Source organism: Colletotrichum lupini, chromosome 6 (assembly GCF_023278565.1).
Source record: "Colletotrichum lupini chromosome 6, complete sequence".
Lineage (NCBI taxonomy): Eukaryota > Fungi > Ascomycota > Sordariomycetes > Glomerellales > Glomerellaceae > Colletotrichum > Colletotrichum lupini.
In genome coordinates this window covers 985,787-1,001,309 of record NC_064679.1, presented here as the reverse complement: position 1 = coordinate 1,001,309, position 15,523 = coordinate 985,787, and the positions used below count along the sequence as shown (strand labels likewise).

General features: G+C 50.9%; 6 protein-coding genes across 6 annotated transcripts; 4 read left to right on the top strand and 2 right to left on the bottom strand.

Annotated features, from left to right (window-relative positions):
• On the bottom strand, nt 1–642 carry CLUP02_11775 (uncharacterized protein; the record flags this gene model as incomplete). The annotated part of the gene is made up of 1 exon (XM_049290742.1): nt 1–642. One exon carries the CDS (start codon nt 640–642, stop codon nt 1–3), a length of 642 nt encoding a protein of 213 aa, XP_049147887.1.
• A 1,894-nt stretch (nt 643–2,536) lies between these two features.
• On the top strand, nt 2,537–4,306 carry CLUP02_11774 (tannase and feruloyl esterase; the record flags this gene model as incomplete). The annotated part of the gene is made up of 2 exons (XM_049290741.1): nt 2,537–2,960; nt 3,048–4,306. 2 exons carry the CDS (start codon nt 2,537–2,539, stop codon nt 4,304–4,306), a joined length of 1,683 nt encoding a protein of 560 aa, XP_049147886.1.
• A 1,117-nt stretch (nt 4,307–5,423) lies between these two features.
• CLUP02_11773 (uncharacterized protein) lies at nt 5,424–6,186 on the top strand (the record flags this gene model as incomplete). The annotated part of the gene is made up of 2 exons (XM_049290740.1): nt 5,424–5,527; nt 5,751–6,186. 2 exons carry the CDS (start codon nt 5,424–5,426, stop codon nt 6,184–6,186), a joined length of 540 nt encoding a protein of 179 aa, XP_049147885.1.
• A 1,656-nt stretch (nt 6,187–7,842) lies between these two features.
• CLUP02_11772 (Bys1 family protein) lies at nt 7,843–8,307 on the top strand (the record flags this gene model as incomplete). Its single annotated transcript, XM_049290739.1, has 1 exon — nt 7,843–8,307. The coding sequence occupies one exon, from the start codon at nt 7,843–7,845 to the stop codon at nt 8,305–8,307; it is 465 nt and encodes a 154-aa protein (XP_049147884.1).
• Nucleotides 8,308–8,626: 319 nt separating this feature from the next.
• Nucleotides 8,627–9,914, bottom strand: CLUP02_11771 (uncharacterized protein; the record flags this gene model as incomplete). Its single annotated transcript, XM_049290738.1, has 4 exons — nt 8,627–8,829; nt 8,901–9,573; nt 9,636–9,798; nt 9,856–9,914. The coding sequence occupies 4 exons, from the start codon at nt 9,912–9,914 to the stop codon at nt 8,627–8,629; spliced, it is 1,098 nt and encodes a 365-aa protein (XP_049147883.1).
• A 368-nt stretch (nt 9,915–10,282) lies between these two features.
• On the top strand, nt 10,283–15,383 carry CLUP02_11770 (uncharacterized protein; the record flags this gene model as incomplete). Its single annotated transcript, XM_049290737.1, has 23 exons — nt 10,283–10,371; nt 10,437–10,581; nt 10,662–10,788; nt 10,854–10,909; nt 10,971–10,996; nt 11,051–11,209; nt 11,283–11,363; nt 11,410–11,512; nt 11,697–11,834; nt 12,800–12,924; nt 13,002–13,018; nt 13,079–13,200; nt 13,258–13,325; nt 13,474–13,682; nt 13,953–14,079; nt 14,124–14,328; nt 14,411–14,490; nt 14,569–14,728; nt 14,758–14,804; nt 14,858–14,956; nt 15,015–15,180; nt 15,259–15,279; nt 15,351–15,383. The coding sequence occupies 23 exons, from the start codon at nt 10,283–10,285 to the stop codon at nt 15,381–15,383; spliced, it is 2,403 nt and encodes an 800-aa protein (XP_049147882.1).
• Between the last annotated feature and the right edge of the window lie 140 nt (nt 15,384–15,523).

Sequence of the window (15,523 nt, the reverse complement as noted above, 5' to 3'; positions counted from 1 at the left end):
CTAATAAGTCCCATGCCCATACTTCGGCCGCCAGTCCAAGTTCTCCCGGAAAGCCTTCCAATCCACCGGCTCCGTTGTTCCAATCACCTGTGCCTTCACCGATCCACCATCCTTGTCATACCAGACTCCCTTAAAACACCGAGTCTCATGCAGCGTAACATGAGAATCAAAAACATCCCGAGAACAATCACACGTGATAATCTCCCGCTTCACACTAGAAGCCCTATCCAGCGGAAACAACATCTTCAAAACATCGGGCAAGATATCCGGATCGCCCCGCTTCATGACCATGTCGATCGGGATATCCTCGCCAAACAGCAAAAACACCCGAAAGGAGGTGCGCACGCCGTCAGCGTGCTCCTTCCTGACGCCAATGCTGGCCATCTTCCTGTAGAGCTTCGTGGGCAGCGTGCCGTGGTGCGGGTCGAACCAGTTCGTGATGATGTTGTCAAACTCGTCCGCCTTGACGCAGAAGTCAAAGGTGCATTCGATCATGACGAGTCGGCGGCAGTGCGAGGGCTCGACCTTGTTGGATTCGCAAAAGTGGCGCTGGTATTTGCCGTTGATGGCTCTTTCCATCTTGATCTTCACGCCGCTAAGGACCTTGCCGATGATGGACATCTTCCTTTCGGCGGGCATCATGTCTGGTTGGTTCTCAGGTACTGGGGTGAGGTGTCTTGAGAGTGAAGGGGAATGGATTGTTCTGTAAGCGAAGCTGGATTGATTTGAGGTGGTAAATTGGTTCTTGGGTCTGTTTGTATGTATGTTGATGAAGTTTGAGACAGGAGATGAGGTTCATCTTGTGTCTTCATATACAGCTGCAACATCATGAGGCTGCTCGTTCTAAATATGACAATGAGGAGAAAGATCTCTTAGTTGCACAATGATATTGAGCCGATGTCAAAGGAGAGCATCAACCAATTCTTCACAAGTCTGCGTAAACACAATACCAAGAATAGTCCTGGGCTTTGTCAACCTACGATAATGCCCACAAAGTCTTTGAGGTCTTTGAGTTACACAAGATAATGCCATTGCACTCCACTCAGCTATGTGTTCCTGTTCGAGGCAAGTTGAGGAAGGCGTTTTCATTGACAGCACAGCGTGGATATACACTCAGCAAAGCCAAGGCGTGAAAGAATGTGAATGAACGAAATAATGCTGTTCGAGGTGCAGACTGAACACATTTCTTTTTCTAAAGTAGACAATCTGCATGCATTTCAGAGTAAATCTCAAGTGATAGGACTCAGGTAGTCAACACTGCACTTAAAGCGACTTCAACAACCAACTTGACAAATCATACAATCAACTTTCAGAATATCGCTCACAATCAACTCAACTTAAACCTCACAGTTGATTGATTGCATTGCATGTGAGTAAAGCATCGCAGCTAATGTAGCGAGCTCAAGCTTGATAGGTGTCGAACCACGTCTGGAGTTGATTTCCCTACCCAGAGTCTCTTCTTCATTCCGGCGAAGCTCATGTGCTGCCACACGAGGTTGATCAAAGAGAGGAGATATTGACAACAAGAAGTTGGATAGTTTATGTTGGATATCTTTCAACCATGTAAACTCAAAAGGTGTAGAGTCTGATAGTCCGCCACGCCTGGTGTCGGGATGTGGCGAACAAATAGGAATGCTTCCGATAGGATCGCCTCCTCACGATAGTCTAAATATTTCATGCGTGAACCATACAAGATTCGTATCTTGCTTCGCCTGAAGCTTGACCACTCATCGCATCTGTTGCAGTGCGAACCCGAACCAGGTACAGAACCGTGCAGACTTAGTAGGTAAGCTTCCGGACCCGAGGAAGCTTCCGATTTTCCATCCCACCTTACCTACCTTAGATAGGAAAGTAGAGTAACGTTCGACTTGAATTAAGTTGGCTGCACTCATACTTTGTGTGTGATTTCGAAAAAATAGAGAGGGGGGGAAAGCGCAAGGCTTACGATGATCCAAATGACACTTGCCAAGTCAATAAGGCTGACGTGTTTGTGCAGCCCGCCGGCTCACGCTGCAGGGCTACTACTGTCTTGGATGTACGCGCCAACGCGGCGGTTCGCATGTGACGACTAGTAAGGTCAGGTTTGATCGCCCGTTTGTGGGGTAATTGAAGCTGCAAGACGGGAAACATGCTCCCGCCTACGCGCCTGGCCGCATTGCCAACTCATCCCACACATCTGCCATGACATGTAATCCCACAACAGGCGCGCCTTAGCTGAAGAGTGGCGATGCCGCTTATTCTCGACAGTCTTTAATACCATACCACGAACCCACTTGTGTGATTCTTTTCTTTCATGCGACGGGGCCTTCATACTGTCCGAAATTCCGTCTGAGCTGTTGGAGAACTGTGACGCATCAACCTGACGTGTTCGTTGCGTGTCATGCTCGAGGTCTGAGCACCGAGCCAGCGGGAACGCCTCAGTTACCAACCACCGCCACACCCAACCTAGATAATCGATTGGCAGCCTCTTTCAAGTTGACCTGGTTGATTTTGATGCCAATCGTGTAGTTGGGAGCTCCTTAGTTGACAAGCGATCATGAGAAGCCTTTCAACCTTCCTCTCGCTGCTGCGCCTGGCAGAATGGGTAACGCCAGCCCAAAGCGAGGCAACACCATCAAGCAACACGGCCGCGAAGCCGTGCTCCCCCGACACCTTTGTATTCCCCACGGAGCTCGAGCGCGCAAACCTCGTGGGCGTAACGGCGGCCGAGGTCAGAGACCTGACGTTCAACCCATTGACACCAGAGGGTCGCGCAGCCATCCCGCCGACGGGTGTCAGCTTCTGCAACGTGACGGTCAAGTACGTCCACACGGGCTTCGAGGACGTGACGCAGGTGCAGATATGGCTTCCATCTGCCGAGGCGTGGAACGGACGGTTCGTGGGCGTCGGAGGAGGAGGGTACTCGGCCGGGCAGTTTGGGAGCGAAAAGGCCGTTGCGACGCTGGCGCAGGGATATGCGAGTATGTTTTCCGTCATTGATTCCTCTCTGCTCGAGGGTGCTCTTGCTGGAATGTCAGACGGGTGAGCGCAGACTAACGGGGCGATAGCAAGCTCAACGGACGCCGGGCACGATCATACGACGTGGGAAGAGGCGCCTTGGGCGTTGAAGAAAGATGGCACGGTCAATGAGCGATTACTCGTGAACTACGCCCACGTCTCGGTGCACGACATGACCGTCATCGCAAAGTCGATTGTAACGCAATACTACTCTCGGACGCCAGAGTACTCGTACTGGAGCGGTTGCTCGACGGGTGGCCGGCAGGGCATCATCGAAGCGCAACGATATCCGGGAGACTACGACGGCATCCTGTCCGGTGCACCGGCCGTGAACCAGCCAAGTCTCATCATCAGCACGTACTGGCCTCAATTCGTGATGAACCAAAAGGGGGTGTACCCGCATATCTGTGAACTGATTCTCATGACGCAGTTCGCGATCGACGCATGCGACGAGCTTGACGGCGTAAAGGACAACATCATTGCGGACCCAGATAAGTGCGCATTCGACCCGGCAAGCGTTGTCGGCAAGGAGCTCGATTGTGGGAACATGAAGATGGTCATGTCGGCCGCAGCAGCTGATGTCGCGCGGGAGATCTGGCGGGGCCCACACGGCGCGGACGGGAAACCGCTCTGGCTGCCAAAGGGGTATCCAGTCGGCGCACCCTTCACAGGTCGCTTCGGGCTCGGTAACACAAACTGCAGTGTACCGGACGCGCCGTGCGTCGGTCGGCCATTCCAGATGTCGGTGGAATGGATCCGCAACCTCGTGCACAAGGACCCGAGCTACGACGTTAACGGCATGACGTTTGCCGATCTTGAGGCGGCATATGAGACTAGCAGGCGGGAGTTTGACAGCATTATCGGGGCCAACAATCCAGACTTGTCCGAGTTCAAGAGACTTGGGCGCAAGATGATTAGCTGGCACGGGCTGGCCGACGAGTGTGTAACGATGCGCACGTCGAGGGACTATTACGACCGGGTGCTGGCGGTGGACGCTGCCGCGGATGGGTATTATCGCCACTTCGAAGCGCCGGGAGTGTACCACTGCTATGGGCTGAATGGAACGTTTTACCCGCTCAAGGGGTTGGAGACGCTGCGAGCTTGGGTCGAGGAGGGGAAGACGCCGGCTGTGATGGACGGGTTTAAGCTTAGCGGAGGCAACGATAGCGCGGCGCCGACGAGACCGTTGTGCGCATATCCCGCGACTGTCAAGTTTGTCGGTGGCGATGCGGACAAGAAGGACTCGTGGATCTGCGAGAAGCGATCAGAAAGTTGCCCGAAGCCCGAGTGGAACAGGGACGAGTTGTAGTGTTGGAGTCATGTAGTGGAGGATTGTGTTCCATGTCCGGCGTAGTAATTTGAATCGCGTCCTATCGGTAGAGAAAAATAATATCATGATTTCGTGGAATGGAAAGCCGTGGATGGATGATAGAACTGTGGTCTTGTTGCCTTCCGGAGGGTTCTCCCGGAGTGTGGTCCGCCAATGGCAAATCGGCACCTTGGAGGTACTGGGTAACTGTGTCTGTCTCCGGAGGAAAAGGCCCGCTTGAAAAAGACGCTTACCTCATCTTAGAGTGCTTACATAAGAGCATCTCGAAGGACCCCGACACCCGCAGAAAAACGTGACTCCACCACGGCGAACCGAGGTGGGCTTCGCTGGGCCATCGGCGTCCCCAAACCCGAATTTCCCAGTTTTTCAGGGTCCAATCCCCCGCCAATGGTCCCCCCATGGCCCCCCTCTCCCGTGCCACTGGCCCACCCCCTTGGCCCCTCTCTGCTGACTTTAGCATCTTTTGCCGCCTCTGCTTTTTCCCCTTGTTAGCAAATTCCCATGCGCAAGCCGCAAAAGGCCGCAAAAAACATTCGCCACCTCTCACAAAGGGCCCGACGCCAACTTTCCCTCTTAAAACCACCCTCCTTTCGATCGCTCTCGATCCCCATTCCTCGCTCCATGTCCGAAGATCGAGCCTCAACACCACCGATCTATCGGCCCTCCTCGACATCCTGGACAAACCACCACACACAACCAACACTCGTACCATTTTTGCACGGCCAGCCAGCAGTGCCAGCCTGTGCTTCTGTCGCTGTCGCTGTGACCTGACCAGCCCGCCGTGGTCCCCGACGCTGCCGCTGCCGCTACTGCTGCCTGTCGCACCGCACCGTCCAGCTCCATGACCTTTGCGTCTGCGGACCTGCTCCGATCGCTCCGGGTCTAGACCCCCGGCCTTGTTCAATTCGTTCGGCCTCGACTCCAGGCCTTGTCTATTATTTCGTCTCGTCTTTGGGGATTACGGCCCCTCTCTGCCGGGTGCGTTCCCTCCGTGCTTGGCCGGCCCTTGGGCCACCGCTCCGATTGATGCCTTCCGGCCCCTCCAACCCACGATCCGCTTCCACCCCGAAATCAGGGTCGTCGCCCGCTGGCGCCCATGGCCCGACTGCTATCAGTACCGGCAGTGATGGCCAAGACGAACCCGGGTCTCCCAATAGGGTCTCTTGGAATCATCTTCGTCAGGGCGAGAGTCATCAGCGCGTGAGTCTATTTTATCTTCCTTCTGCCCTCCTTCCCCTTCTACATCCGTCCCTTATCGAGTGACCTTATCGGGCCCACCCGTCGTCTCTGTTAGAACATACCTAACTTCATCATCTCGTGGGCAACTTCACCCTCGTCATGTCAATGCAGTAATTCCTCTCTCTGACCTCTCGATTCCTTAGATCCGTCATGGTGCCCAGCAATTACTTCGCCTAACCGGCAGATTCCCCGCCCACAATGCTGCCAGCCCTGAAGGAGGCTACAATGCCTCCAACGATCACGCCTTACCCACCGAGCACGACTTGCGTGCCATGTCAAGATTATCCCACAGCATCGCCCGCGACATACACGAGATCAGGACCCTGCAAAGGGAAGATCCCAACGCCCACAAGCGCAGGTCGGGGGCCGAGGGTAGTAGTGAACAGCAACAGCTCGCCGCGGCCAGGAGCCACGCCGGGAACAGCGGCAGTCCCCCAGGACGCAGGCATCGCCGCAAGACGATTGATTTCTCGTGCCACAAATGTCACCGCGTCGATACCCCGGAATGGCGGCCTGGTCCCGACGGTCCCAGTACGCTGTGTAATGTCTGCGGACTGATTTACGCCAAACGCGAGCGCAAGAAAGAGGAATCGACGATGCCCACCTTTGGATCTCGCTAACTTTCTCATATATCTTTTCCTTATAATTTCTCTTCTTATTCTTCTTTTTTTCTTCATCTCTTTCCTCACTATTTACACTAAGCTACGTCGACGGATATATGGGGCAGAAAGAGCAATCTATGATCGGTTCTGAAAAATGGAATGACGAGACGGCTGCAAGGCGTTGGAAGCTGCTTTTAGGCATTGATACCCAACATGATGAGATGGATATGGACTACTTTTCTTTTGATTTTCTTTTCTTTTTTTTCTTCTCTATTCTATTGGGAGACCTTATTTCGGCTGGTGTTTGGCGCAACGGACAGGTGGATTATGAGATATACCCGACCAAAGAATCAAATCAAATTTGCCTTCTATCACTACTACTACCTATTATGCCACACCGCGACGCATCGCAACGTTACTCTAAAGTGTGGGTAAAGTGGCTGAAAAATAGCAGACGATCTCCATGTCTCGTTGAGGCTCAGGCGGTACCGTTTCTGCTCAACAGATCTTGCCCCCGTTGACAGCTAGGCGGAAGCAAGGGCTGACCCGTGTCTGACCATCGACGTCGAGTGTCTGACTTTAGCTCATCCGCATTCGACACACTGCGACGCAGCTGAGGGGATGCTATTTTGACAGACAAAGACAGAAATGCCCCTCCCGCCCGAAGCTAGCTCCCTCCCCCGCTCCTCTCGTCCTGTACCTCAATCTGCCTAGTCTGCGGCAGGTCGCGGATGAGCCGGGGTGAAGCTGTGCAAGCACAAGGCAGCTGCGCGGCGGCGGCGGCGACAACTCGGCTCCACAGCTAACAGCATAATGTCTCCGGTGAGCCGCGCCGAGGGGGAGGGATGCGGGGAAGGTGAATGAACCCACACGGCAGATCACTTACGAGGTCACTCTTCCAAAAACTATCGCAAAACACAACGCTTTCACGTCAGCCCACCGGCCAGTTTTCCCCCAACTTTCCCTGTTTCCCCAAAGAACCACCATCTACATGACTGGTCGAATAGGCTCCGTAACCGATGTTGCATGCAGCTATGCCTCGGAGGGGGAAAGCTCGTATTCACCATGCTTAAAATGTTGTCTTGAACCTCCTGACCATCATCCCCCAAAGTTCCCGATTGAGGGGCGGAGTGACCTCAGTCAACCTATTTCGCCGAGATACAAGTTCGTGTTCGTCTGTCGACATCGTGGCATTGTCACATCGGTTCGTGTAGTCTGGGGGTTGTCTTGGAGGTTAAGTCTATTTTATGTAGGGTAGGATGATCTTTAGTCATAAGTTCCTCCATGATAGAGGTGGCAGGGCAGAGGTCCTCAGAGGTTGGAGGTGTCATGAGCGCTCATTTGGGAAATATCGTGACATTCTTAATCTGATCGACGCTCGTATCTAGAATCTTGGTCTCTGTGCCGTCGCCCGGCAGCTGAGACTCTTGAGACTTTCATGACAACATAGCATGACTTCACTCGGAACTTCTGCGAAAAGGCGGTCACCGGCTGGATATATAAATCACAGATAGACTCTCGCATCAAACCTCTTGAACAGCATCAGCCTCAACTTCATTGCGATAACATAACCACGATCCATTGAAACCACGAAGGTCTCAAGCCATAGACAATCCTCAGCCTTCCAGAATCTACCAAATTCCCACTCAAGCACACAACTCCCCAGCCTCCAACATGCATCTCACCTCCCTCCTCATCCCCCTCCTCGCCGCCGCAACCCAAACCGCAGCCCTCGGCAAAGCAACGGTAGTAAACAACTGCGCAACCGAAGTCTCCCTCTGGTCCGTCGGCGGCGACGTCCGCGCCGCCGGACCCCTGGCCGCAAAGGGCGGCTCCTACAGCGAGACCTTCACCCGGGACCCGACCACCGGCGGCCGGGCCCTCAAAGTCACCCGCGCGCGCGACGGCCTTTACACCGGCGCGCCGCAGCTCGTGTACGCGTATAACCTGGACGGCGCGGGAGTATGGTACGACTTGAGCACCGTGTTCGGGGACGGGTTCAAGGGGAGCAAGATTGTCGTGGCGAGTCGGCTTGCGAGTTGTCCTGCTATTGTGTGGGAGGGCGGTGTTAGTCCCGGGGGTAGTCAGGTTAAGGTTTGTACGGCGGATCAGGATGTTGTTTTGACGCTTTGTGCTTAAGGGGGTTTGGTTGAGATGGGGTCGGAGGGGGAGGTTGCATGTGATGTTGATGAAGGGGCTGAACTTGAGGACGAGAAGAGTGTGATTACATGCCTGCATAGTTTCAATGTTTAATGTTTTACCAGCATCTTTTCTAATCATATTTTGCCAAGATTTGGATACATGGGGCTACGGCTTATACGGCATCGACTATCTTCAAGCTCAACCTTCAAGCCAGGTGGCACGTTCAAATACACTCATTGGTCACGCTAGCGGAAAACACTTGTGTCATTGTGACTGATATGTAGCAAGGTATGTACTATCTACTTATGAATTGAACCTATGATACCATGAGCAACACATACTGCCCGTCTACCTGTGTTACATTGGGAATGGTAACCGAGTTGTCTGGCAAGATTCCAATGATCTCCCCGGCCATAAGTTGAAACGGTACTTCGGCAGTAGTCCCAAGTGCTTTCTTTGCCACCCTGACAGGGGCAGGCTGAACAAAATCCCGAACGGCGGAAAGCATTGAAGGATTAACTAGATACCAGACTGTCAGTTCAGGGGGTACATCATTTATGGTCGATGGCGTTATTTGCAAGAGCACTTACACGGAAACTTCATATCTGCGAGCATAGGAGCGCCAGGTGAACTCGAGTTGACAACCCACGCGAAACTGTTAACCGGCACCAACCCGAGCGGAACAGCCTGCGGCGAAATCCCATTCACGATATCAATGTTGATGCCCATGTCGGTACTCGGCACAACACTCAACCTCAAGCCGTCGATAAACTCGGCTTCCTGTCGATTCCCCGCCGTGACGTTGACCGTTCTCGTAGCTCCCTGACCGTACTGCACGAACTCGTTGGCCGTATCCACCGTCTTGCGCCCAAGCAGGATATACTCGCCCTGAAGCGACGTCATCTTGATGATCCGAGTATTGTTCTCCTCCCTATGCACGTTACGCGTCGCATCGTTGACGATCCAGCTTCGTTTGTCACCGGCCAGCGTACCGACGTAGGTGTTGCTCTCTTGTATGCCGATCGCGGCGAGAGCAGCCGGGTCGTAGGGGATCTCGATCTTGGCGATGAGGTCGTTTGCCGACTCGTTGAGGCTGATGACGTACGAGTAGTTCTGGAGTGCCATGAAGGGACCGCCAGTGGTGCCCGTCACGAAGTTGCCCGGCAGCGGGGTGAGGTTCTGTTGGACGACCAGCGTGCGGTTTTTGGGTGAGAAGAGGTCTAGTGCTAAGCCGTCCTGGAAGTCCTGGTCGGTTCTTTCCATCTGATGGACGTTGTCTTTAGCAAATGGAAGTTGAATTTTGGGATGATGGAAAGGGCACTTACACTGCCGAGGACGTTGATAGGGTCGCCAAACTTTGCCTTGTCTGCTGCGTCCTGGCCGAGGACCAGGACCGCAGCGATGGCGAGCCACGGCCCGAAGAGCCTCGCGTGGAAGGGAACCCGACACATTGACTTGCTGGAAGATTGATATCGAAAGACGGATCTACTGTAATATCAAGAGACTGATTGGTACAAAGAATTAAGATTTGATGGCCAGGCGAACATGATGTTATACCTCCTCAACCAGAGTTCGAAAGAAGACTCATGAACAAACCAGTTCATCCCCTGTTCAGGGGTCAGTCACCCGAAACCACAGCCGAACCCGTGAGCTAGACTGAAAACGCAAGTTCATGAAGCTTTACTCGCGTCCATGATCTCGTGAATACCGATAATTCGAGGCAACCTTTCGGCCGAGCTGCCGAGGCCACCTCGATTTCCGAGCAGGAGAACCGAGACCGACGCTGTGGTCACACTCTAATGTAAGGGGACCAGGCCTTTGGTAGGCACTCTAAGTCTCTATGAGTCCGGGTCCCGCCTCCGCAGGGCGCTTTGCGGGGGACTTTTAGAACAAGCTTTAGGATCTACTGGGCCTGGTCTAGAACAGAGTTTAGCGTCAAACCAATGATACAGTCGAGTATTAATAAGTTCAGATGGAGTCCAAACCCAACGTCAGCTCTGCACGTTTGACTCTTCTTTTCAGACGTAGGGGTTCATCCGTCTTTACCGATGAGTGTTCATTGTAGGTCGCTCACTGCTGTTTATTGTGGCTGTCCTTTCATGCTCACTTTCAAATATGCAATGTAGCGGCACAGCCACTTTGCCCATTGAAATGCGAAGTCTTGCAGTCATTCCCTGCTTCGTTGGCATATGGGGCGTCCTAGGCGTTTCATGTTGTGATCCGACGAGCCCCAATAACACCATCCCACTGGCAGGGTCGGCCTATCCGAATGTGACTTCTGCAGCGCAGGATCTAGACTAACGTTCGCAACGTCTACCTTGGGCAATCTTCAACAGGACTGAAGCCAGTAGCAGGGCGACATTCTCTCCTCCTGCATTACGATCTCCCCAGCAAGAAATGCTCGGTGGGTGGGAGAAATGCACATGTCTCTCGTCCAAATTTCCCCGGTCCCTGTCACCAAGGGTCAACTTACCAATGGTGCGGTAGCGAATCGTGTACTAGTTGGGTATTGATGGACTTTACTGTGATGAGTTCTGAATAAGCATACCTCGGCCAGGATGATATAAGACGAGGTAGCTTGGATGAAAAGATCGAGCTTGTCCATGTCTAGTCTTGAGCCTTATTCACCTCGCACGAGCTAGTCTATCGTCACTCCACAGTCTGCCGATGGCTCGGTCTTTCCCTCGTGGAATATGGCTTGATAGAGCAGACTAAGGTCTCGATTGACTCTCATACTTAGGTACGTTACGGAAGCACCCCCATCCGTCCGCACACCACCCGAGGCCCCTGTCGGCGACCCATCTATGCCCAAATTGGATTTCAAAGATGATACCCTAATGAAAATACTTGATCAAGGGAGTAGCAGTGGATCACACAGATGGACATACGTGAGCCGGAAGTATCACGTAAAATGACCATGTTGAGCGATGAAAATCAGCCTTGCGTTCTACTTCCAGATCTGTCCTTGCCAGAGAAAGAAGCAAATCCGGGGGTTCGATGTATTGGAAACCAGTGGGCAACAAACTTAACGCACCTCAAAGCCCACAAGCACGGTGAGGTTCGAAGGAACTGATAGCGCTGACTACTTACTTCACATAGTGTCGATGTTTCTGTTGCATCGATTAACACCAAACACTCAGGGGCCCTCAGCGTACATATTGATGGCGCTTGTGAATTACAGAAGCTATTGCATGTGGTTGAAGTGGGTAGTTGTGTATGTGTTTACTTCTATTGGAGCTCGTATCACATCGAGTACCTAAGCGAGATTCTGGGTGATTACGGTGAACATTGATCAAATCCATTTCCCTGACAGTGGCATCTGCCTAGTGTGGGGGACAAGATCCGAAGTTAACCCAGCGTCACAATGGTGATGCTTTCCGCACAAGCCTCTGCCTAGCCCACGTTGCGGTCTAGTCAGAGTGACGCACTACAGTATAGGAGCCTGGAGCGCATGTGAGGCTGAGGCGCAAAATGCGTACTGTCTGCGATCAACACGCAAGTCGCATATCCTATACGAAGGGCAAGTCAGTTATAAACCGCTATCTTGGAGCACAACTTGGATCTAAACTCTCAGTGCCCCGAAGACGAGACAACTGAATCATGTCACTCCTACACTGGATAAAATCCCGACATGTCTTAAGTCAAAAGACCCCCTTCTGGCCCACCCCCCCCTTTGGCCCACCCTTTTACCCCCTTTTACACCAAATGTTCTACTTCTTATTATACGTCTAATAAATCCACTTTTATACATTTATTTATCATGTTTACTATCTAGGTAGTGAAATAACTATTATTTATATTAAAAAGTACTATATTACGTAATATCAAGTATAAAAGTAGTTATAGTAACTTAAAGCTAAAGTTAGAGAAATGTTAGTGTTTATATATAGATTACTAGTATATACTAACATTTAAAAAACTTAAATAAATCTTGTATTTAGGATTAAAAAAAAGAATTTAACGTTAACTAGGTTATTTATACTTAAATATACTGTATATACTAGTTGTTAATATTATATAATGTATACCTATATAGCTATAGTAAGTTTAATTTTCCTTATACAAAATTTACTATGGGGAAATTTTAACTTAATATTACTAAGCGAGATGAAATACTACTAATCAAAAAAAGATATTTTTAAAAAATCTATATAAGTAAGTTATATACAGCTGAATTTTAGCGTATATAACTAAGTATTACTCAAGTTATTTAGATATAAAATAATACTTCTTAACTATATAATTTTTAGTATTTAAGGCTTTAGTATTATTACGTAATAAAGACCTAGTATATAATTATAAAAATACTATACTCTTTAAATTTAACTAATATTCTACTTAAAGTATTTTTATATAATTTAATATATATAAATAAGCTAGTTAAGTATATAATTAAAAATAGTAAGTTTTGGTGTAGCCCTACCAAAATAGGGTGGGCCAAAAGGGGGGGTGGGCCAAAAGTAGGGGGTTTGACTTACCTCTCCGCGAGAGAGCCATCCAAAAACGGCAGGATTCTGAAACTGAAGCTGCCAACTCTTTGTACGAGTTCCACGATGCTTTTCGCAATCGCCTCATTCTCGACCCGCCGAATCATAGCGACGCAACTTGCGACAGGTAGGAGAAGCTACGCAATGATCTAGATGATTATGAGTTGATCTCGGCCTCCGTTACTGGTGTCTAGACTGTGGAAGAACGCAGGCAGACCTTTGTTCGACTTGCGTAGTCGTTCCCGGTCAGGGCATTGATCACGACCCAGGCCATTGATTAGTGCAAGTGCAGCCTACCGTTTGCCCCGTCTGCGAAGATATCGAGCCGCTGGAGGTCAAGTCGGCTGACATGCACCGTTGGCCTTACGAGGAATTCTCAGTAAAGGGCGGTACACTCAAGGAAGTCGCTGAAAGTAGAAGCTGTGTGTTCTGTACTTTTGTGTGGAGACTGTTTGCTCAGTCTCCTCCAGAAGGCCTCAAGTGGCCCCCTGACGATGATGAGAAAGTTACAATCAGGATCAGGAAACAGTGGCGGGATTGATTGAGGATCTATATTGTTTCTGATCTTGCAACTGAAGAAGAATTTGAAATGCGCGGGGAAAAGTAATATGCCAGGAGGGGGCGAAATGCTGCGGATATGGAAAAGGAGATGCTCGTGAGCCCTTTCATCTATCAGAAGTATATCTTGCGCAAAGAGTTTCTTCATCAAGAGTCTTTATCAGACTCAGAGTGCTAACCTCTTCCCCACAACTTCGTCTCACGAGATGCCCGTCAACAAAATCTTTCCAGCAGAAGAAGAAAGAAGAATTTGGCAGGCTGGAATCTGCAAAATGCTACCTAGCTCGCCAAATCATGGTTCTATAACTGCTGCAAAAGATGTTCCAAGTGTGCAGGAACCTCACCGCATATCCTACCGTTTCATGTCTTGGTGTTGCAAGGCCAGGATCTCTCACGAGTTTATCTAGAAGAGACAAAGGGGATTGAAGGTAGTTACGCTGCATTGAGCCACTGTTGGAGCCCAAGGCCCGGGCCTCATCACTACCAAAGATAGCTACCAGGCTCATCAGAACTTTAATACCTCAATCAGCGAACTTCCAGAGACGATAGGAGATATAGTTCATGCAGCAAAGACATTGGAACTGGACTATCTCTGAGTCGGTCGGCTTTGTATCATTCAATATTTCGTAGAAGATTGGGCTCACGAAGCGGCTCTCATGTATGCGATGTACTCTGGCGCAACACTCACACTTAGCGGCCGATGGGAGCAACTCAGCTACCGGAGGTTTCTTTCAGTTGAACCAAACTCTCTCTACGCTGGACCACAAGACACTCGTCGGGCTTCGTCACGCTCGACGGACACATTGTTCGCGGCCTACGGCTGAGCATCATGCAGGGCATCTACGAGGGCGGCGACGTCAAGGAAATGTGTTTCCTGAGACTTGCTGAGACGTATGATATCTTTATCGAGTTCGCGCCCGATGACCCGCCTAGTTTGCCGCAGAGATGGGGATCTGATCTTACCGAGGTCTTGGTGTTGCTTTTGGGGACGAGGGATTTTGCTCCGAAGAAAGGGGGCTTATGGGACGGTTGATGGCTTGAGCAATCTGGTGAAGATGTCGTGGAAGATTTCGGGCGAGAGGGGAATTGCTGAGGTGAGTGAGGAACGAACACCTTCGTTCTCGTTCCCGCAGTCGTAAGTAAGGTCAGCAGTAATCTCCGGCCCCGCGTAACTGGGCGGAGGCTGTGTTAGCCGACCTATTCGATCGGACAGACGGGGGATCGAACAAGGCCCCTTGACTCCGAGGCCGGACTCTAGGAAGATCAATCCCACCGGGAATAGGCGTCACCGAGAACGCCGACTTTTTTGTACAACTGGCGATGCAATAAACGATGACTCCAAGTCCGAACCTAGTACAATTTCAAAAGCTCATGTAAGCTGCGATGTATTCATGCAGGCTAGCATTATGACACTGCCAGCGGGGGTGCCTATCAGGCCCTCAACGCAGAGTCTGCCTGATCGACGAATCTCAATGCAATTAACATGTTCCTATTTCGGCGAGCGTCGGCCCGTTTTATGGAAGTGATGCTAAGACCACCCTCTTCACCAGGGGCTATTCCACCCTGATTAAAGTTAGGAAGGTTGGATATCGGGCCGCCAAGTAGGTCTAGAGCGACCAATTACATTGCACGGTATGAGGCTTGGGATCAAACAACAAGTGTCTATCAGATCAACATATTTTCCGCGATACGCCGATGGAAAATTCTCAGAAAAGGCGGTACATTTCATAAATCGGCCTGCAGAAAACAGCTCAGTTTGTTCAATTTTAGTGTGGCAGCTATCAGTGCAAGTTTGGCTCCCAACCACTCGAAGCACTGCAAGTCGGTGAACTGCGCCTCGTCAAGATAAGACTTGGCGCATCCGACCAACCTCTGGAGAGTCGGGACACACACCACATCCCAGCCAGAATTTTACCACGAAACGGTGAGATCTAATTGCTCTTTACAAAGACAAGAGTTAAAAACTACGTCACACCGCATAATTACCGGTGGCAGTGCATATTTTTGCGCTGGGCAGTGCAAAAGTAAACAGCGGGGCTTGGCAAACCCGAAAGTACCTCGCACAGAGTCGTCAGTACCATTTGATTGAACGAGCAATCAGTCGAACGAATGAAGGAAACATCCAAATTCCCTACCAAATGTTTGCAAAAGAGGCCGCCTCGAAACTA